This window comes from Plectrocnemia conspersa, unplaced genomic scaffold, assembly GCF_051122295.1.
Source record: "Plectrocnemia conspersa isolate PC_06_02 unplaced genomic scaffold, ASM5112229v1 ptg000013l, whole genome shotgun sequence".
NCBI classification, from domain to species: Eukaryota; Metazoa; Arthropoda; class Insecta; order Trichoptera; family Polycentropodidae; genus Plectrocnemia; species Plectrocnemia conspersa.
In genome coordinates this window covers 4,222,186-4,245,719 of record NW_028277177.1, presented here as the reverse complement: position 1 = coordinate 4,245,719, position 23,534 = coordinate 4,222,186, and the positions used below count along the sequence as shown (strand labels likewise).

The 23,534-nt window shown below is 33.0% G+C and overlaps 3 protein-coding genes across 4 annotated transcripts; 2 read left to right on the top strand and 1 right to left on the bottom strand.

The window, feature by feature from the left end:
• Positions 1–1,372: 1,372 nt before the first annotated feature.
• Positions 1,373–13,221, top strand: Tdrd3 (Tudor domain containing 3). 2 transcript variants are annotated; one of them, XM_088201330.1, is made up of 7 exons: positions 1,373–1,540; positions 1,615–1,699; positions 5,089–5,488; positions 5,551–5,735; positions 5,795–7,150; positions 7,227–7,335; positions 10,293–13,221. In XM_088201330.1, exons 1-7 carry the CDS (start codon positions 1,443–1,445, stop codon positions 10,400–10,402), a joined length of 2,343 nt encoding a protein of 780 aa, XP_088057456.1. In that variant the 5' UTR covers positions 1,373–1,442; the 3' UTR covers positions 10,403–13,221. The 2 variants fall into 2 exon arrangements, with proteins under 2 accessions (XP_088057456.1, XP_088057455.1); XM_088201329.1 differs by having other exon boundaries at positions 5,795–7,156.
• Positions 13,222–15,047: 1,826 nt separating this feature from the next.
• Positions 15,048–18,425, bottom strand: LOC148227086 (uncharacterized). The gene is made up of 5 exons (XM_088201546.1): positions 17,880–18,425; positions 17,587–17,728; positions 17,380–17,512; positions 17,129–17,298; positions 15,048–17,067 (listed from the first exon to the last, which is right to left on the bottom strand). Exons 1-5 carry the CDS (start codon positions 18,263–18,265, stop codon positions 16,660–16,662), a joined length of 1,239 nt encoding a protein of 412 aa, XP_088057672.1. The 5' UTR covers positions 18,266–18,425; the 3' UTR covers positions 15,048–16,659.
• A 1,738-nt stretch (positions 18,426–20,163) lies between these two features.
• On the top strand, positions 20,164–20,994 carry RpL39 (ribosomal protein L39). Its single transcript, XM_088201328.1, has 3 exons — positions 20,164–20,196; positions 20,463–20,566; positions 20,640–20,994. The coding sequence occupies exons 1-3, from the start codon at positions 20,194–20,196 to the stop codon at positions 20,686–20,688; spliced, it is 156 nt and encodes a 51-aa protein (XP_088057454.1). The 5' UTR covers positions 20,164–20,193; the 3' UTR covers positions 20,689–20,994.
• The last annotated feature ends 2,540 nt before the right edge of the window (positions 20,995–23,534 follow it).

Genomic DNA, 23,534 nt, shown 5'->3' with positions numbered 1-23,534 from the left:
TATATACTTATTTACTATTTTACATTTATTATTTGTCATGTCTATCGGGTATGTCATATGTTTTAAATCGTTTGAGTCGTCTGGTGTCGTCATATCTACAATGAATTTTGAAGTTGAATTCCAAGTTTTTTCCTTTTAGTAAAGATATTGAGCTATTTGAGCCTTCTGTCCAGATATATTCCCTAGTATTTGACCACTTCTTTTTGTTGTAATATTTTACAATTTAGCGAAACGTTTGTGCAGGTCTTTTTATTCAATGTGAACGTTACATGGGTTGATTTTGTCTCGTTTGCTTCTATTCTCCAAGTTTTTATCCATTGTTCGATTCCGTGAAGGTTTCTCTGGAAGTTTTCTGACGCTTTTAATGGATCATGATGAGAGGCAATCAAATGTCGCTATTGTTGCTGAAGCTATTTTTGGGAGATCAGCTTAATAAATTAGGTGGAGTACTGGTCCAAATATACTTCCCCGTGGAACCCCGGATTTGATTTATTTCAGCTCCGCACACTCCGCGTTGATTTTCACGCGAAAATATATCTCTTATGTAGGATTATAATATTTTATAAATTTTGTTCGGTAAGTTTACTTTTATCTTATACAGCAGTTCATCGTGCCAGACTTTGTCTAAAGCCTGGCTGATATCTATGAACGCAGCGGTGCAGTACCCTTTACCCTCAGAACCGTTACTGAATTTCTTTATAATCCTATGGATTTGCTCTATAGTCATGTGGCGATTTCTGAATCCAAATTGTTGATCTGGAATCAGTATTTTCTCTTTAATTATTGGGATTATTCGTTAAAGTAACAGTTTTTCGGGTATTCTTGACAACACAGGTAACAAGCTTATTCTTCTAAATGGCGTTGTTTCTTTGAGTGGTTTTCCTGGTTTTGGTATGATTATTACAACTGCTACTTTCCAGGACGAAGGAAAGTATTCCAACCTTAATATGGCGTTAAATATTATTGATACATTTAATGTAGAATATTTTCATTTTGATTTGTATTTATGTATTAGGATATTAGGATTTTGCATTGTATTATATATAATTTTTTTCAATAAATGGTGGTTTCTGACAGACAAATGATTTTATAAAAGCTGTTATTATATTTACATATGGTAAATTTGCGTTTTCTGATCCTTGCTTTACTAAATAATTAGCTATCGATAATATTATTTTATTATTTCTGAGCCTCTTTATAAAAATAACGCAATTTTATCTATAAATTCCCTATTTTTTCCAAAGTTATAAATTCCTACTTTGCCCATTATTAATTATATCATGGATTTTGGGAAGCGCTAAGTTAGCGTGTTATTTTAGCTTCATACGACGCTAAATAGCGCGTATCGGCAAGTAGGCGGCAGCAGATAGGCAGAGGCAGGCCGCCGCCGTCTGTCGTTGGTGGGTCTCGAGGGTCGAGCGTTGAGCGGCCAGGCGAGAGAAATGGGCGGGACGGACACGCCGCCTTCGCCCTCGAAGCCGCCGACGCCGCCCTCTCCGCCCCCCTCGGAGGCTGCGCCCCGATTGCGCAGGGACGGATGGTGAGCTCGCCGCGCCGGCCTCTATCTCGTTCGATTTCGCCTCTGTGTACTAATTCGCTCCTTTTACTCCTCAGTTACCTCACTCCGGAAGGCGTGGAGGCGGTCGGTCTGGCCGGTGACGTCTCCGACCTCAAGAACATCCTCAAAAAAGTCCTAGACGTAAGCGCTCTCGTTACACTAATTTTCATTTAACAAGTAACGACATTACGCTGCAGAGTTCAAACAGTGTTATATGGCTTCACTCGCTGCCAAATATTCCAATTGGAGTCTATATTAATACAGTTACCGATGACAAATTTTAATATTTATTATTATTACGTACAAATATTTGGTGCTAAAGACGAGTCTTAAAGATGAAGAAAACTGTAGCTATTAGTTGAATCAGAACCATGCACAAAAGTTAGGCGATAGTAATCAATTTAAAACAGCAAAAATGCTTCATAAATGGATGCCGCGCAAACTGAAAATATATAATATCTCTTGAATTCAAATAAAAATGTTACTGTAAATTATTGTATGAATTAGGTGCTAAATCATCAATTTTACCCCTGGAAACACTTTAAATGTAAATAAATCCATTTTAATACCTATTTTCAATTGTGTAAGGCAAGATTAAATCATTTAACCCTTTGACTTTTACGGTGCTTTTGAAAATTATATTTTTCACGTATTCATTGGTTCGTGCTACACAACAATGATACTAAATATATAAAAAAAATAATTCATGCCATTGACACACTTACAGAGTAACAATCTTTTCGGGCATCTTGACACCGACAAAAATCGTCATTAGCATTTATTTGATGTTACCAAAAATGACAATATATCGTTGTTTAGCAGCAAGAGTTAATATATTGTAGATTACAGTTGAATTTCATGGGTGGCAGGTTGCATTTGCCTAGTAAAATGCATGTCATTTAATGAAATACTATGAATCTTAATGGAATCAAAATATTGGAAAACAACCCCCCCTCCCCTGATAATAGTTGAAGTGATGTCTCTGATTCTAAGCCATAAATATCCCTCAAAGAAAATTTAGATATACATAAATTATATTTTTACCAGTTAAAATATAATTTATCTGGCAGATGCTAGTAAAATTATATGATTTATAGTAATATATACATTTACATACTCATCATTATTTATTTACATGCGATGTATAAACATTACGGTGAATGTGTATTTTTCAATGAATTATATTTTCACTAATGGAAGTTCAAATACATTTTCATCAGTAAATATATATTTCTACTGGTGAAAATATAATCTAAGTAACAGGCGCTAGTGAAATTATATGCTGCTCTAAAATGTATGAAACTCAATTTTATAGTTGCGAAACGTTCATTTGCCGTACAAACCCAAACCTAACTTAATGAAAGTTCTGAAACTAATTATAGTTCTAGAACTTTCATTAGGTCAAGGGCAAAATACAAAGTAAGCATATTTCTCCATAGTTTATTTGCATTTGGAAATTACACTATGTTTTAAAAATATGATAGCTATCCTTACCGATTTATAATTTGAGAGTATTGGTCAGTGTATTTGTAAGTGTGTCGGCGCCGTCGCAGTGGGAACGCTCGGTGGAGTATTTCCACTATGATGGCAACGACACGATTTTATTGCTTTTGTCGTGGATTTTTGACTTCTGATAAAGGATAATTGTTTTTTGCGCCCTCCTATTGGTCAAAATTCGGTTTAGATATACTTAATATTGTTAAAAAAGTCTTGATATAACACTAGATAACTGAGTATTTCCACTGCGACGTTTTGACGTGGATTCTAAACAGGGACCCCCTTAAATTTGTAATTACTGAAATATTATGAATCTTAATGAATTGGAAATATTAAAAAAATGCCCACTGACACTGGAAAATGGTGAAATGACGTCCTTGGATTTATTGATAATATTTGTTTACGATGTGGAGATTTTATAATTAGATTAGATACATGACCTGTCAACTAAGTGATCTAATCAGTGGCAATAAATCATTCTTTTATGCAGACGATCTTATCTGTTTATTTCAGGGATTTGAATTGGAACTGAACCGAAAGTCGGAAAAAACATTATTTTTGTCGGAACGAAAACCAGAGCTGACATGAAAAAGAATATCAGTTTATTTCGTTTCAGTGCAAGCTCAAACAAAATAAAATTACGAAATTCAAAAAAATTGTTTGCTGATATTAGAAAGTGATACCTAGTATACTAGTAGTAGTTTATTTGGATCTATGTTATCAAATTTTACTTTCGACGTCACAGAAAGTGTAAGATGTGCAACATTTTAAAAATATTTATTTAAGTCTATTTCAATCTCAAATGAATAAGCACAATCATCTAGTGAAATGTCCGATGAAAAGATAGTCGATTCAGTAGATAGATTCCCTATTTCTACTGATGTGGACATTGAATTCATATTGAAAAAAACATATTTTAGGAGTAAAATAAAAATACATATCCTCTTTTATAGAAAATTGCATTAGTGGTTTTATGAACTCCAGCAACACAAGTTAGTGTTGAAAGGCCTCTCTCTGGCTTAAAGTTTATTCTACGAGACAATAAAAATAGTTTAATTTTAGTGCCAAACGAAATTAGGCGATGTATGCCAAGATTATATTTGGCAAATATAAATGATTTTATAAATGGTGTAGACCCCCAAATTTTTTTTTAAATATTCAGAAGCCTCCAATAACACGGTAAATTGGGGACGTGTTATTCGGGTGCGTGTAGTTTGGGTACTTGGAAATACTCGTACTGAATCTGGCACGTGCGATGAGATGTCCTTCCTTTGGCTCGCTCACGTCCCTAATTTACCGTGTTATTGGAGGGTTTACTGTATATTTAATAATATTTTTTTTGTGTGAACCACTATTTATTATAGGAACAAAATTAAATCCAGTTTATACAAGTAAATTCATAAGTATAGAAAAAAAATATTTCATACACCTGCGTCATTGCAGCGTTCATGTCGTCGTTCGTAAGTGGACACTGGCGTACTTACGGTAATCACGTTTAAATGAAAATACATTGAAAGATATTTTAACCCTTTGAGCGGTATCGCCATACATGTACGGTGTCGATCTTTCGCTTTTTTGAGCTATCCCAAATAGTAATATATTTGCATATATAACTGATATAATAATAAATAAAAAACATATTTATATAATATTTTTTGTAATTTGATTTAATGTGAATGATTTCTATAGAAAATAATACCAATAAATTAAAAAGTACGAAATAAATTAACATAACAAAAAATATTGAGAATCTTTAAATTTATATAAAAAAAGGTTTGATGTAGGCCCTACATCATCATTATAAAAAACACCATTTTTTTTATTTACCTTTCAAAATCATTTTTCTTTACCAATTAATTATAATATATGTATCTTTGAAGTTCTTGATATTTGAATAGATTTACTCTATGCATAAATAATGCTATATCTCGTTTATTTAGTAATGTTTTATTGTGCAAATAGACTCGTGACAAGATAAAATCGACGTCAGCGTTGTGTTTTTAATGAACTAATCTGATTTTAATATATTACAGTTTGATCTCAGAGAAATAGGAGCACCAGCATTACCCGAAGACTTTTGCAAAGGTGGTTCGAAATGCGAGATCTTAGAAGAGCCAATATTCTTGCAAGTGCAAAAGGTCCGTAATATATCGGCTCCTAAAGCAAACGAAGAATCTAAGCACTCTCCGCGTATGCTCAAGTTGGTACTGACCGACGGTCACACTACGTGTCAGGCCATAGAAGTCGAATACATCTCGGCGCTCAGCATTAACACTCCTCCCGGAACCAAGATACAAATCAAGAGCGGACCTGTGAACGTCTCGCACGGTTTCATCTTCATCGAACCGACCACCGTCAAGATTTTGGGCGGAAACGTGACTCCGATGATCGAGAAATGGGAATTGAACAGAAGCTTGGCTAAACATACAAGAGGTAAATTTATCATTTATATATATATGTTGAGATCGTAAGTGATTCAAATGTGATTTTTTTAGTGTTGATGGGAGGCGATGGAGCGCCGCCGCCGTGGCTGCCTTTCGGCCAGCAATTAGAAGGGCGTGATTTGCAAGATGAAATGTTTAAAGCTCTCCAGGACGCCGCTAAGCTTTCTAATGTCGAATTTGAAGCTCAACGTAAAGGCGCAATTGCAGAAGCTCAGAAATTATCTGGAACTAAAAAGGTATTAATTTCATTTTTATAGTGGGCGATGTAGTGCTATAAAATAATTTTATTTTTAAGATTTTCGGAGGCGGAACTAAGCCGATGTTGGACGCCAACGTTCAAAAGATCGTCGATGCCGGTTTCACTGAAGAACAAGCCGAGAACGCTTTGAAGCTCACTAGATATAACGCCGATCGCGCTCTGAAGAATTTACAAAGAGGCACGAGCGACGGTAAAAAAGAAAGAGCCAAACAGGGAGAATCGGGTAAGGGTAGAAAAGGAAGGAATAAAGAAGCTACCGACGAAGATGGCGTCGCTCCGCTTAAACCCACGGGCAAACTATCTTTGTTTGATTTCCTGGAAGACAAACTGCCCATAACGGCTGAGCCTGAAAAACCGATTAAACCGCAAGAACCGATCGTTCTTAAAGAAGAAATTAAGTACGATAAAAGTAACGATCGCAAAGAGAGGCAAAATAAAGGAGCCGGGAGAGGAGGACGCACCGCTAACTCGCGGCCCCCGCCTTCTCATCAAAACGGTCAGAATAACAAACACGAATATAACAATCAACCACAAAATCCTTCTTATTGGCAAAATGACACTCAGCGCAACTACAATAATTATCAAAGAGATGAGAGATCGCAACATTCCTATAATTCTCAACCGATAATCCATGAAAAACCGCCTAGGTTCCAGCGTAAGCAAGAAGGTGAGCTTAAGAAACAGCAGCAACAACAGCAACTTCAGAGCGTGAATATGTCACAAGAATCATCCTATCAGCAAAACTATCAGAGTCAAATGCAATCTAACTTCTACGCCAATCGACGCAGCGTTCCCGATAATCGTCCCAGAGGCGGATTTTACGGTCAACAAACAATGGATAACCTTAGCAGTGCGGCCACGGCGATGTCCCTAGACAACCAAGTCCAAAACAGATACAACAACGTGCAAAACGTTCAAAACTATCAAAACAACTATTCGTATCCACCGAAAACCAACTACAATCAAAACTTCCAGCAACAACAACAACAACAGCAACAACAACAACAACAACAACAACAGCAACAACAACAACAGCAGCAGCAACAACAGCAACAAAATGATTACAAAAGAAACAACCAATACCAAAACAACAAAGTACAAAACGGACAGGCCATGAACCAATCGTTTTATGGCCAATACGCTGCCGCAGATAATCAAATTAAACCCAATCAAAATGCCGATCAAAACGATATCCTAAATGCTTTCCAACAACAACAAAATAGTCAGTCTCTGGACCAACGGACCAATTACGGTTTCTATCAAGCCAACAGCATAGTGGGCTTCCAGAACGCTTCCATCAACGAACAGGCGCGGAAGATGCTCGCAGAAGGCACCGAAATCAACTGGAGCGTCGGCGATCGGTGCCTGGCTAAATACTGGGAGGATAACGGCGTTAGTGTAATATATGCGATTCGTTGGAATAAAATATATCAACTGTAAAAATTTGCATCTGTGTTGACGTTTTCAGTACTACGATGCGGAGATCACTGGCGTGTCGGCGCGGACGGTCGTCGTCAGGTTTCTCGTATACGGAAACCACGAAGAAGTGCTGAGATCCGACTGTATTTTACCAAATGGTAAGTTTATATTTGGAAATTAGTACACTTAAATTCATTATAAGATAAGAGGTAACGCACTGGCATCAGTGCTTTACTTGATTGGGACTTTGTTATATGAATACTACGTTATAGGGGGGGGACAATATGAAATTTGAGGTTAGGTTCTTTCAGCTGTATTTTATGAATTTAACAAAATCAGTAAATCAAACTTTTTCCCCATTTTTGTATTAAATGACCTTGTAAATACACCCATACCTCGCTTTACGGCCTAGATACGTTCCACGAAACTTGGCCGCAAAGCGAAAATCCGTATAAGAAATCAATTATTCTAATACAAATTCATACAAATTCAATGGGATCGGTTCCAAATTTGTTAAATATGTAACATGGTTTATCATTTAAAATGCATTTTATCTTTTTATTTCATTTAAAAATACATACATAACAAGTACATATATTTGTACATAAAATAATAACAGACTCCAAAAACCAACAATAATCCATAAACAAAAATGAAACAACTTAATGTTACATAAAATATGTGTATGTATACATACATATTTTTTTTTAAAATGGCTTTTATCTGAAGACGATGAAGAAATGGTAACCTGCAGATCACTGTCATCATTTTTCGCTGGTAAGGATGGGCCTGGCTTAAAAAAATTGTCCAACGTTGTTTGTCTTGCCTTCTTGTCTATTTCATTCTTCAGTGATTGATAACAGCTAATGGCTGAGTTAATTCCTCGAGAAATTTTAGCGCTACGTTCGACGTCAGCTTTCGACGAATTTTTTGATGTTAGCTGTTTGGATACAACAGGCTCTGTCTCTTCATCAAATGCCAGTTCTGCTTGCAACTGAATGAGTTCCTCATATGAAAGGGGTTCCCTATCAGCTTCAAATAGATCAAGCACATCACGTTCGTTCAAACCCACAAAGTCGAGATCATGTGCTAGATCCAAAATGTTTTGCCTAATTTCAGGAAGGCAATTAACTTCTGCATCAGTACTTTTTACACATTCAGGCCATATTTTTTTCCAAACATGGCTCATTGTTGTTAATTTTAATTCCTTCCATGATTCACTGATGCTGTCAACAGCATCCTTGATGTTATAGTTTTTCCAAAATGTTTTAATTGAAGATTTACCCATCGGTTTCCCTTATAAGTTGTCGGAAAGTTTGGCGTAGGTAATATGCCTTAAAAGTGGCTATTGCACCCTGATCCATTGGTTGGATCAGAGCTGTTGTATTTTTCGGAAGGTACTCAATCATGACATCTTCAGATAGTTTGGATAAATTAGTAGGATGCCCTGGTGCATTATCCAAAATTAGCAAAGCCTTGTCGCTTAAGTTATTGTCTCGCAAATATTTTTTCACTTCTGTACAAAAGTGATTTTTGAACCAATCCTCAAAAGTAGCTTTAGTCATCCAAGCTTTCTTGTTGGATCTCCATATGACGGGTAATTGATTTTCGAACAAATATATTAAAAGCGGTTTTAGCTTAAAATCACCCGCGGCATTTGCACCAAGTAGCAAAGTTAATCGTTCTTTAGACACCTTATAACCAGGCGCAGATTTTTCGGTGTTTGAAATGTACGTGCGATCAGGCATTCGCTTCCAATAAAGCCCTGTTTCGTCTACGTTAAACACTTGTTCAGGTTTATAACCACCTCTTTCAATAATTCCCTTTAAAATGTTGGGATATTCCTTAGATGCGGCCTCATCGGCGCTAGCTGCTTCACCTTTCATTTTCAAATTATGCAAATTAAATCAATTTTTAAATTTTTTAAAAAATCGACATCGAAAAAATGTTTTTTTTGCCGTTATAGCGAAACATTTTAGGCCGTAAATCGAAAACGTGCCTTAATTGAAGAGGGAAATGCCGTATAAAGAGCGGCCGTATAGCGAGATATGGGTGTACAAGGTCATTTAATACATAAAAATGGGGAACACAGTTTGTAAACAAAAGCATGTGCCCTGTGTTCTTATTGCGACACGCGCCCAAAGAATGTCCTTGATTTTGTGAGTGCCAAGGGAGTCAAACGCAACCATTTTTTGAGTAGTTTTTTAAAATGCGTAAGCCTATATAAATAATAAAAAATAAATATAAATTATTAAACTTAGTATGCAGTATGTTTTATTTTAGGATATTATATTAAAAACAAACAATAATGGTAAAAATGAAAAAAGCTAAACATCTTAAATCGTTTAATTATGCATTTAATTACTGTCAGTGTAATCTAATATCACGTTTCATCGAGACCTTTTTAATATCTTAATTTCATCACCACTCTCATTGATAACAAAATAATTTTCTTTATTGTCTTCTCTCTGCATTTCTTCTCGAATTTTATAATATGTTGCTTGACATTTTTCTAATTGTTTTTTTTTTTAATTCAGCAAATTGCTCTGTGGAACAATCGTATTGAATAAATTATTATATTTACATGGGTTTTAAAATTTTAATGTTTGATATAGTGTCTTATGTCATATATCTAAATATATTTTATGATTCATTAATACTTTTTTAGATTTGTAGTAGATATGTATTACATAATTAAATAATTTTATTATAAAAAATTAGAATGGTTGAAACCCCCTGAAAAGTGTATACATAATGTATAAAAAACGTGTACATCGATTTTCTTGATCATAATTTTTTCCATAGATATACAAAAACGAATATTTTCTTTTTGTATTGTGATGAATATCCCTGGAATGTTATAGCGCGGGGGCGTTTCGCCTGTCATAGAATACGTCTAGCGAAGTCAAGGGACAAATTGTAACAAAACGTTATAGGAGGGACAGCCGCATACGCTATAGGGGGGTTTACTGTACTTCATAAAATAATCAATGCCATTGATTATTTTATAAAGTAACAATATTCAGGATTATATTAATTTAATTATATACATACATGGGTTTAAACACAATTTTGAGTAGCTTTCAGTACATTAAATATCTAATTTCTTTTGCAGCTAACCGTCAGTTTGGCAGAGAGCCGCCGTTGAATCGGGCGGACAACAACAGCCGACCGGGAAGGTTCCACCAACCGATGTACGTGCCCCCCGCTCAAAGGAAAGCTTAGCATCAGGCCGTCTGAGTGGTAATCCGACTCCTCGACGTGTTAACACGACTGGAAACTCGCTGCGAAAGACAATGTTCTAATTTTTTAAGTATTTATTTATACAAACGTGAAGTTTCGGACGCTGGTGAGGGTGGCGCAGTGACGGCTCCGCTTTGGAAATGTTTATTCGGTCTGGCGTTTTGGACTCGGATGATGTTGTTAACGCTCGTTGGCTCTCTTGCGATCGTACCGCCGACGGCGACGGTTCGTCATACGCTTAGCTGTGTTTCGTTCAATGCACACACTTGTTTAACGTATTTATGAGATAAAACCATTATGTTGCAATGTATATATGATGAATTGTGCATAAACACATATTTATAATGAACGGCTCGTCGTATGACATCAAAATATCATATCTATGATGAATTTGGGTTGTTAAAGTCGGATTCGTGACAACCGACCGGTCAAAGTTAATCTGAATCGAATCGTATTGAATGGAAGATCAGATATTATATATATAATTATATAGTAAAGAGAAAAGGTTTCCTTTTTTAGACTAAGTGTAATGAAACTTAACCTAGCTAATATACTAAATAAATATTGGTACTATCCATTCACTACGATTTGATTGACTGTTGGGTAAACTTTGACCGGTTTTCATTGCCGAATCGGACCGTAGAAATAACAGAACGCAAGCAATCAACTGCGTTGCGTTTTAAGTACAATTTTGTAAATTAGCCCAGTGGCGTAGTTGGTTGTTGTACTACATAAGTGGACATATGATGTTACTTTATATTTTGCGTGTTATATCAGTTTTAACAACCCCGTTTATACGCGCTTGTTTATATAATCGATAATGTATCAATAATAGCAAACTTTAATTTTACGTTCCTATATAAGTTTAAGGTCACCGTCAAATTTTAAGAAACCGTAACTTCAACAATCAAACAATTTAATTCCGATAAGTTCTCAGAATGGGGTATAATAATAGGAATATATTTTATATGATGTGGTCCCGTCTCTACTATTTGACATGTGCTATTGAGTTCAAAATTGCAAAATATTATTCCCATTTCAGTAAAAGTACTTTCAATCATGATTGAGAGCAGTTTTTCTTTTATCAATAAACAATGATACGATTGGTATATTTTATATATCGTTATCTTAGATGATTCATATCCAATTCCGAGAACTTTCCGAGTACAATTGAGACTGACATAGTTTTAACCGCTACCAAAAATGGATTTTCAATGGCATTAGTGCCAAAATTACTATTTTGATTTAAACGAAATATATCACAATTTGTTATAAATGTGTTTTAATTGCTCAAACAAGCATTTGAAATGCCCAATGAGTCATATTGGAGGTTTTACTCGCTTAAAACCGCTTAAACCCTTCAATCGGCATAGTTAATTATATACGCGAAATTAATTTATTGCGTTCATTTAGTTAAATTTGACTTGTACAAGGTTAGTCACTGTATTAGTCGTTGATGAATATAGTAATAGTTAGAATAAATAATGTAAAAGTCAGCAATAACACTATGCAATGTATAAATATTTTGAATCTCGCCGCTGCTATCATGTCGCAAGATTACAAAAGCCCAGTAATATGTACTTTATTATGTAACACAAACCCACGAAATTGATAGTAAAATAACCTTTTGGAGAGTTACCGTTTGTCAGTTACCCAAAATCGATCGTCTTTGATACCGTGTATCATTTTTTATATTTCACTTTGTAATACAGCAATTTTGTAATATGTAAAAGGTCAATAATAATAATTTTAGGCGTTTAACGAACAGTCTCATGGATGTCGACGTTTGATTTTAATAGAATAAGTATTTACATTTGTAAACTTTTGACAAATATTATGTCGAATGAATTCAATAATACAGATAAAATTATTTATATACTATGTGTATACAATACCTCAAAACAGTAATGTTTTATCCATAATCATATTAATGTAGTGGCAAAAATTTCCATAAGTAGATTAAAGTCGTTTAAGCTATCCAAAATATATGAAATTAACTCATAATTTTTAAAAATATACCATTTTTATTCAATGTATAAATAAAAGTTATGTAGTAGAAAATTTCATCGAGCGGAATGTATATATTATCGTAGATGAACCCTCGAATGTATTGTTTTTTTTTCATCACAATTTACACAATCATGTATTATACATATTATATTTTCAATATTTAATGTAATCATCTCGAAAGATAGTGAAAATAGATGTTCGATCTGATTGTTTCGCTGTGCGAAGTAATAAAAATATTTATATATACATACAATATACGGATATTCAACACATCTGTTTTTAATTTATTCATCAATTTGTGCAAATATTGAATATGTGAATATATAGAAGTGGGAGAAAGTTTGACGAAAACTATAACTAATAACCAGCGGCTACTACTATACTAATACAATGTGTTGAAGTGTAACCGAAACTATGTACTATTTGCCAAATTTGTCTAGTGTTTAAATTATTAAGCCTGTATTATATTATAATTCTTTTATTGGCAGCTTAAATATTATTGTATATGTATATATAGCCATATCAAAATAAATAGTGACATTACTTTTTGTTACATGATTTTTTACCTATTGTAATATGAATACAGCAATAATTAGTTCAAAAATAAGCTCCATTTGGCTATAACAGTATTTTTAACGATGAATTAAATAAATACTTGGCGATATTAATTTATAAAATAATAGCTGCGCGGCTGAACGAACTGCAAAACTTTAAATTACTCTCAGAGCCATTTAAAAACCTATCATTAAATAATCAACCTCACCCTTAAAAAATAAAAAAATCCAAACTTATATTCCGAATAGTTTTATTTTATACAAATTATTAACTACACGAATTTATGATACTGATTAGTAAGAATGTATTGCTTGAAACGAAAATACTTCATTGACCACTCGCAAGTCATGAGACTCGTTTTTATCAAGATCCAATATATAAAACCCTTCCTATACTTATTTTTACTTGAGAGTCAGTGGACTAAATCAAATGCACGCTGTATTCACATGATCCCTTAGAACAAATCAAACATTTTTAAATATAAAAACAAGCAGAGCAAGTTTTACAAAAATATTGAAATGGAGGTAAGATAATAAATTTATCTCAAAAATAAACCAATACCACCCACTGTACTTACATGTACTGGATCCTTCCTCAAGGCGACTGACCAATCACATGTGATGATCACACGTTGAACGCTGTTATTATACACTGATGTATTGATGAAAATAATTACCTTTCGCCGATAAAGAATGGTAAAACAATCGGAATGAAGGTTTTTTAATATAGGCAATTCCACAATAACACAAAAATATGTTACTTACAGAAAAATTTTATGGACTACGTCCAAGAGTTGACCAAAAAACTGGGGGCTATTTATTTATTATGGCCAAAATTAGGCGGCGGTTGTGAGCAGCGCATTTTTGGCGGACCTCGACCAGCGATGCTCCGTCCTTATCTCTCACATATCAATTCAACATATAATTATAACTATTCGATACAAAAAAGTATATTGCAGCAGCCTAATCTGTGTGTAAGTATCATCCGTTGGGCAAAATACTATTGATTAAAGAAATAAGTAAACACGTGATAGTTGAATTAAAATCAATAATTTTTTTAATATTCTACATGATTTTTAATCTAATTCCACATGCTTAATTAATATTAAATTATTAAAGATTGTCAAACATTTGTCTTCAATCAAAATCAATGTTTCATTATAGATATGTGAATTTCATGTCGCGTTTTAAATATTTTAGCGTAGTCGATGCAGAATATCATGAGTCACAAAATCATCATATTTTTTTCATAATTCCTTTGAATTTAATGGTAAACATGTAGGTAATATGATTGCAAAAACGTACGTATTTGATTTAGATGAGCAGAAATTGACGCGTCAGCTAGTGAATTCCACTGTGCATTATTTTCAAGTAAATTCAATACACAAACGACCATCAACTGTTCTTAAATTTTGAAATGATGTTCCACGAATCATCATTGTTAATTGCATTAGTATCTTATTGAAATATAGTTGCTTGTGTAGAATACAAAAATGTGTGAATGGTGCACGAGGCAGCGCCAGCCTTTGCTTATCTATCTAGTTCTCTAGGAGAATGCCCACGCCACGTCAGTGTTACCAGAGTGTCGCCAGTTTTGGCTATAATTAAACCTAAGTAAATACATATATAAATGAAAATAATTTCTTTTAATTCACAAGCCATTTTACCCATATGCTACACAAGTATGACAGAATCAGTCATTTCACACTTATTAAGTAAATAAAATTGAAATAGTAACAAAGAGCCTGTTTTATGAGAGATTTGCTCTTGAATCTTGACATATAAGAATCAGTCATCACATTCGTTGCACCAAACGAAGTCATTTGAAAGCATTGTTATAATTTCGTGTCATACAAAAAATGTTTTGATTGTTTTAGTACCTGCAACCAATGACTCAAGCGGTGCATTCAATACTGGCAATTTAACTTTACCATTCTAAGATCATATTCCAAGTGCATCTTTGGATTTCAATGCTTTGCAATGTGTACAAACTTGATTCATAATTTCAACTGGATGCATGGTATGTATATTAAATTTTAGAATTATACTGAAACGCAATAAGATTTTTTTTTATAAAAGTTTATTACAAAAATATACATAGATGCAATAGCACACACACATTAAATGTATAATACTGGTTCGTAACCATTTTCATAGTTTACAATTGGTCAAGTTATACAATAAAAAAAATTATCATTAAGTGTAGTAAAATTTTTGGAAAATATATCACAAATTTAATAAAATAAAATATACACAAACCTATATAAATAAAAGGCAATATTCGTATGTGTAGGTATGCCAAACTCAAAAATCACAGGACCGATTTTGCTGAAAATTTCAGTTTGTTCTTAATAGAACTGGAAGTGTTTATAGAATTAAATCCGACAGGTAACGCTGTTGTTGGGCTCAAAACGCTCCCGATAATTTTGACGGCATCTCATGTCATATATTTTATATAAACCATAAATTAATATGCGCGTGTTTTATAAATTTTTAATAAAAATCGCGACTTTGCCACCTGGCCTTGAGAGTCGGTCTCTTCGGAGGCAAACAAAGTTAGGCAAATATATTTTAACGTGAGGTTTAAATTACGTCTTGGTAACCATGACAATGACGATTTAATACTCACTGAGCAACAGCTCTAGCTCGCCTGTTTTGTGTCGAATTACACGTCAGCAAATTTCTTCTTAGAAGAGGACATCTAGGTACTCTACCATCAAAATGGTTATCTCCATTTTGCTCGCACACTTGCCAGCTTTGACCCGAATCCTTCCATTAATAATGCTCGTTGCTTGAGCGAAGAACACTGGACGGATACGTTGTCCTTTCCAATGTAACGCAATGTGAAGTTGCTGGTCCGTCGTTTTAAGATGCGTGCCTGTGACTTCCATAATAGCAGGCTGGACTCTGCTTAATTTGCTTCCCATTACCTCGGGAAGCTTTTCGAACCCGTTTTGGCTCAGTTAGAGCTGCGTTAAATTACCAATCAACTTTTACAGTATCACACACTCAAAAGAAAAATTGATTCAATGCGTATTACAAGATATCACACATTACAAAAGTCATCAATGGTTAATTGAACCTGCAATATTAACTGCAAAAAACGTGGAGGTGAATGTTATTAACATCATTCAACATGTGTTACCAGGCGAAACATATACTTATAAATCAGTAGTGTTATGAAACAAGATGAAGCATTAAATCATCCAACTGAATTCTTGAATTCACTTGATTTAGCTGGATTGCCACCACATAATATTTTTTAAAAAGAATGGTGTTCCTATCGTTCTTCTTAGAAACGTTGATCCAAACCATCTTTACAATGGTACCAGATTGACAGTCAATAAATTATTAAATAATGTCAATCAAACAATAATTTTAAGTGGCAAATTCAAATGAGATGTGCTGCTTCCACGCATACCAATGATTCCAACAGATATGCCATTCCTATTCAAATGATTGCAATTTCCTTTTGCAATAAATATAAAGGTAAATCATTGCAAATATGTGGATTGAATCCATGTTTTTCTCATGGTCAATTATACGTTGTATGTTCGTAATCGGTCCAGTAGTTTTTGAGTCTATAAGGTACATACATACAGACATTGCTTTTTATTTATTTAGATGACGATAGATTTCTCCTTCTTTTTTGTTTATCCGTAAGTGCTGGTCGGCCTACATGCAACCGCTACATTTTCTAGCAACCCTAGACCGGCGCCGACTAATCGGAGTTGGTTGCACTTTAGTTACAGATCTTAATTTTGCAGGTGCAGGCTGTTTTAAAAAATGATTGATTACATTATTAAAATCTTTTAAAGAATTAATCGAATTAAATTTATCACAAATTTTATCTAAAATATCTTCGTGTTTAAGACTTGTAAATTGTATAAATTTTTTAGATATTGTATCTAATGTTTTAGTCCTAGATTCAATAAAAAGTTCATAGCTATCAGGTTCGATAATATCAGAAGTAGTTGGTCCGGCACTTTGAGATATTTCTGAACTATCATCTAATATTGGTGTTTCCTCCACCAATGGGGCAAAATTATTGAGATTATCCTCTTCAAGTTTTGATTTTGAGATCTGAAACAAAAATGTTAATTTTTAATAATGTAATAATTTTATAATATTTAACAATAAGTACCTTAGGAACTTTTTTAGGGCGCGGACCCAAATGTGTAGATCTCCATTTTGTATACCAATACATAACCGATCTATATTTGGGGTTGATGTATGAATTAGCCATTTGTTTAGCATTTGTTCCATATTTCAATTCCAAATTTTTTTCATGTAGTTTCATGGCCCCTGCGACATCTAATATAATAAATATTTATATTATGTATTATGTTGTTTTTTTTGAAGTAATAAATAGGTTTATTAATAAATTTGTAATACCATAATTATCATTGAAGTATGATACAAATATAGCTCTGGTTTCAGAACTAGGTTTTAAGCAATTTAAAACTTCAGGAGAGTCGATATTATGATTGTGTGTTGAGTCGAATTTGATAATTGCAGGATAACCATTCTGTAAAATATAAATACAATTTATATTATTATAATATATTAATATGTATATAAGTAAACATACACAAAACACACCTTGACGTATTTATCAGTTTTTATTGTATGAACAGTGGTTAGCTTGATACGAATATCTATTTTCGCCAAGCAGTTCGTTTTTTTTGTAGTATTTGTGGTCACTATATTTCGAAAGTTGTTGTGATGACAAATATACAATTTCCTAGAAAAGTGTCATCCATAGTCAATATTTCAAGGAACTTATATTTATTCCCTTTCGTGACGAGAGTGAGTGAGAAGAAGTAGGCGTAACGCTTCACCGATCGTCTCTACATATATCATATATTAAATTTTGTTATTATAAAAATAAAAACCTGTATAGGATACGCGATTGCGTATTCGTTTTTCGAACAATCGACCAAGCAGTACTGGAATTCTCGGCATATTCTTTCATCCATTGCTCCAAGTGCTCAGCAGTCAACAGATTAGCTCGATAAATATTATTTTCGAGCTGGATATGCTCAAACGAAGCAGGAAGAACACTCATGTTTGTGTAATATTTGACAATAAACGCGCGCGCGCACAAAAGCTGTAACCCGTGATTGCGTCTGAAGCGACGCCCATGCGTATTCCTGGAACACCCGTGCTTTTTAATCATGCCCCGCCAAAACATAGTTATAACAAAAAACATGGCGTCCATGAAAGAGAAAAATAAAATACAGAAAAGACTAACTGTAAATATCGAAGAATTAATTATCATGAGATTATTAAATAATAATAATAATAATAACAAAAGATGAATACTTGCAAAATAAACGAAAATAAGAGACCGAAATATTTTTAATCAAGCGTAGAACGAGAATATGTCATTGTTTATGAAAGCACACAAACGCATTTCTCAAACGTTCGCAATAAATCACAATTATCTTCTTTTATTTTTTACAAATATTAATAATATTAAGAAATTAAATACTTAAAATAAAACATACGTCTCTAAACATATAACACACACAAAAATAATAAATTAAAAAATTCTAAATGCCTAGCAATCTGGGCATTTTATTACTTTATACATTTGACACACAGCTCTGTAACAAACAAAACACGATGCACGCGTAATTTTAAAACTAGAACAAAAGTTACACGTACGTCATTACACGAAATTTATGGGAAATGTTTTGATACATTTTCTCAAAATAATGTCGACAAATTACTTGAGGATAATGTCTTGAATGACAATTACATTATTGGTATAACTCTAGATATCTTCGAAAAACCAGAAAACGAAAATAAATCAGAAGAAGGTGAAACTCCAGTCACACTTACTGCAAATGTAATTCGAGATGGTCTTCAACTTTGCAGTAAATTGACAAACCATTTCCTGGAAAAATATGATAATTCTGAACGAATTATAGTTTCAACGCGAGCTTCAAAATTGTATATCTGTATATCACAAATTGGACAAAAAAATGACAAAGCCATCGCAAAGCTTAAGCATTGATTATTCAAAGTGGAAAAATCAACATACAAAGTTGAGGCTAATTTAATTTTCCTTCAGGACATAGATTAGATACGCTGACTATATCTTCTAGTAATGAAATGAAACCAGTTCGTGAATCATGCCGAACGCTGTCATATAGCGACGATAATTCCAAAACAATGTAAAAAATGTTTAGTTTAGTTAAGTTTTGTATAAAAATATGAATAAACATTTTCGAATGAATATCTTAAGATTACTATTTTTCTGAAATATAATAATATTTTTTATACGATTTTCGATATATTTATAATTTCGTTAGTTTTATACGTTTTTAGAAAATTATGGAACCTATCCTTTAGTTTTATAGGTGTGTCGGGTCTTTTTTATGTGTTTTTTTGTGGGACGTAGCGACCGCATAAAAAGAGATCTTAGTGTACTTAGTAGTTGTCGCTTGTGTTTACCGTTCTAACATACTGGCTTAACGCCTGTCTTGTTCCAACGGCAGATTTTAAATAAATAATAAGTCAATATTTATTTGTGAGAGAAAAATATTTGTGTTTCTTAATTGAGAGAGAGGGAGTTAAAATTATTTTTTGAGTTCATTATTGTAATTATATTTGAGATATTTTGACTGGAAAAATGCTGTAAGTAATGGATAAAAAATTGCAGGATCTTTACGATCCACACATAGGTACTTAAGTAAAAAAATTAGAAACTTCATGGAAATTTTTACAAATATTTTTTGTATGACCAAGTGGCGTAACAATGCAGAATTTTTCAACTTTTTGTTATGTAATTAAAAATATTAGTGCTCTATTTTAATGTTAATAAACGTGTTGAATTTTTTAAAATGAACGTAACAACAAATACAAGATTATGCCACTTATATCTGTGTTAATAAAATAAAACTTGAACTAAAAAGCAAAAAAAAATTTACATACTGATTAATGAAACAAGACAATTTAAAATTTCATTACTTTTAATATTATTTATATAAATTTAAAAATATACTATTTTTAATTGATAATTTGCTTTTTAAATAAATTTCACACCACGATTCTTAAAAATATAAGTATAATACATTTTGATTATAAGCTATTCGAATTTGCTTCTCTCATTTTAAGGTTATACTTTTCTTACATGTCGAATACTATTTTCGCTGTAGGCAACACCAATCCCTCTTAGCGCGGACCCGTTGCGGCGACATCATGGTGAGTCCGGTCTCCTAAACATTTCCGTAATAATCTTCGCCATCCGATCGATCTAGAACTAAATTTTAACGTAAATGTTCATCAGCGATTGAGTTCCACCATAACCGATCGCTATTTATGTTCAACTCTTCAACTGTCACACCTTTTCGCGATGGTGTCTAAATTGTCAAACCTCACACTAAAAACCAAATATATTGCATATACACACACCTAAACAATTCATAACATTTGTATACGTTCTAATCGTTTGTATTATCGTTTTTTAGTCGGCGCACAAGACGTTCATCATCAAGCGCAAATTAGCTAAAAAGCTAAAACAAAACAGACCCATTCCACAATGGATACGTATGCGTACCGGTAATACGATCAGGTGAATATATTTTTTATTTGTATTTGAAGCATACTGTCAAGTTCGTGTTTGTAATGTGGTGTTTTTTTTTTAGATACAACGCCAAGAGGCGTCACTGGAGACGTACCAAGTTGAAGTTGTAAGCTGGATACAGAATCACGATCATGAAGTTAACTTTTAAATCAGATTACTGTAAGCTTATCTGTTTAATCTTCAGAACAATAAACTCCATATAAAAAAAATGTTTTATTTTTATTTTCAAACAGTTAATTGCTATATTTCGGTGACATTATCTGTTGAAACCTTATAAATTTATTGCCTGCACATAAAATAAAACGTTTAAATGTTTTAACGGCGTAGACATTGTTTTTATCGAAAAGTAGTACTTGGACATGTTTTGTTTTTAGATAAATGGCAAATTTTTAAGGAAACCTATTATGTATTGCTCATTTAAATTGTCTTCTTTCGTAATCCGCTCATCACTGTTGCATTATCATAAGCTGGCAAGACCACAATTGTTCTTGAGATTTTAACGCACTGAGTTCCACAGCAATTCTATCATGAACAATAAACGCCAGAAACTGTTCAACGGGCTGAGAATTGTATGTAGTGTAAGACAATCATCGATTGTTTCGTCTGCTTGCAAAGAAACAAATGTCGCCTTATTCTCTTCACTTCTAATTTCTTTTAATTACATTTTATACCTGTAGTCTAAAATTACATTTTTCTTGGTTTTTGACTATTTTATGCTGTATCGTTTAAAACACTAACTATATAAAACTATATCTGAAAACACTCATTGATTGTTCGAATCGATGGTTTCATCATATTCTCTTAACGGCAGTTTGTGTATGCCACAAAATTTTATGCAGTCCTTGATGCAAGTTTGTGTATTTTTATCAACTGATTCAATTTGTTTCTTTATGTGAATGTAAGATGTTAGTTATACCGAACATTTAAAATTGCACCGCATGGCTTATATTAATTTTACTAGAAAATGCTCCAATATTATTGGTTAAATTGATTTTATAATAAATAAAATATGTAATTTTGGGGGCCTATTTATTCATTATGGCAAAAATTAGGTGGCACTCTGGTAACACTGACGTGACGGCGACATAGGGCAATACATTCCTTAGCGGATCTCGCTTTAGTCAGTCTGTAAAGCTGACGATTAATTTATTGTTTTAATTATTGAAAAAGGTTTTTTTCTTAATTCAGCAATCACAAAAGTAGCGTCGAAGCAGTACCATCTAAGTACCATTTTGTGACACACGAAGCGGTTTTCTATCATAATCTACTGGGAGTGCGAGAAGGTAGCTGACAATTAATTTATTATTTTAATTATAAAAAAACTATTTTTTTCAATTTTTGCAAATTATGCTGAGATAAGAACCTCAAGAGCCATATTCTAAAAGAAAACCATTTTGTGACACACGAATCGGTTTTGTACGGGATTTTTGTCATAATCTACCAGGAGTATAGAATAGGTGAGGAGGTAGTGGAGCTAATAATTTATTTTTTATTATATTTAATTCTGCTATGAAATAATAGTATCTATTTACATATACATAAAGCCTATTATTGCATAATCGCAATTCTCAAACGGTTCCGACCAATCAGAAAAAATAATATAATTATTTCAAATTTCCATGGAGACACATGATCTTAGAAAATGGTATCTATGTACAAATAAACAAAATACACAAGGTTCACTATCGAATGCATGTATAATGTTATTATTCCAAATTGAAGAGCTTACAATGATTAATCATAAAATATAATTGAAATAATTCACATAAAATAAAAAAGATGGTCGATTACGCAATGACATCTGTTGATAAAGTATTTTCGATTGATTTAACGATTTAATATAATTATTGGAATTGCAAATTAACAAGGTACGTGTAAATCGTGAACATGCTATAGATATTTAGTACGTGGATTGAAAGTTAACACTGATTAAACCACGTAAACGCTAATAAAACATATATTTTTATCTTTTGATATTTGGGGATCTGTCATGCCGATTGTGTGACAATGATTATGAAGCAGGCAGCTATTTAGCTGAATAAGTTTGGTTGCATTTCGGTGTAAAGTCATCTTATTAATCGCTCATGCTTTCTTTAAATCCAGAAAAAAAATATAAAACACAGTTAAAGACAAGAAAAATAATAATAATAAATAAATATTTTAACTCTTTATTCGCTATGAGATTTTTCTGAGAAAACTTTCTGTTCTTTTTTATTTCATATGAACAAATGTTGGATTTCTTGTTAATCCTTATGAATAGATAGTATGGCTAGAGCGTTTAACCGATCTTGACTAGTCGATGCGGGAATTCAAGTAGACGTCGTATATACAGATTTTGAGAAGGCATTTGACAAGCTTTGTCGTGGGTTATTATTAAAAAAAATTGTCAAACCTCGGTTGCTCGGATGATTTTACCTGGTTATTCACGAGTTATTTGAGCGATCGTGGACAGTTTGTAACCTATGATGGCTGATTGTCGAAAGAATATTTCACTCCTTCGGGGGTTCTTCAAAGGTCCAACCTGGGCCCTCTGCTCTTTATGTCATTTATTAATGACATAAATACGGCAGTTACAAATTCAAGTTTTCTTTTGTAAAATTGTATAAATTCATTCAATCATCGTGATGCATTGGGGTAACCTGTTAGGTTACAATAGTCTTAATTTAATCTAAATAAATTAATAGCATATATTATTTTTTTGCAAGCATACTGAAAATCAAAAACCAGTTTTTGTATGAGCCCTAGTGTGCACCACTATTCATTTTATAAAATATTTTGTGCACATTTGTAATAAGAATAGATGTGTATATTTTATGTACATATATAATATATATTTATATGTACATGCATATCTAGGATCGGCTGACTAAAATACTTAAGTCAAAAATGACAAATTTACACGAGACAAGAAACTAATTTATAAACAACTATGTTTTATTCATATTATATATTTTTT

Bases quoted from the DNA above. Each gene is read 5' to 3' on its own strand.
- RpL39 (XM_088201328.1), top strand. The intron at 20,567-20,639 runs GTGAATATATTT...TTTTTTTTTTAG, and splicing joins CGTACCGGTAATACGATCAG to ATACAACGCCAAGAGGCGTC.
- LOC148227086 (XM_088201546.1), bottom strand. From the start codon at position 18,265: ATGATAATTAATTCTTCGATATTTACAGTTAGTCTTTTCTGTATTTTA. The intron at 17,729-17,879 runs GTTTTTATTTTT...ACACTTTTCTAG, and splicing joins CAATCGCGTATCCTATACAG to GAAATTGTATATTTGTCATC. The intron at 17,299-17,379 runs GTATTACAAATT...TTATTATATTAG, and splicing joins ATACTTCAATGATAATTATG to ATGTCGCAGGGGCCATGAAA.
- Tdrd3 (XM_088201329.1), top strand. From the start codon at position 1,443: ATGGGCGGGACGGACACGCCGCCTTCGCCCTCGAAGCCGCCGACGCCG. The intron at 5,736-5,794 runs GTATTAATTTCA...TTTATTTTTAAG, and splicing joins AATTATCTGGAACTAAAAAG to ATTTTCGGAGGCGGAACTAA. The intron at 7,157-7,226 runs GTAATATATGCG...TGACGTTTTCAG, and splicing joins GGGAGGATAACGGCGTTAGT to TACTACGATGCGGAGATCAC.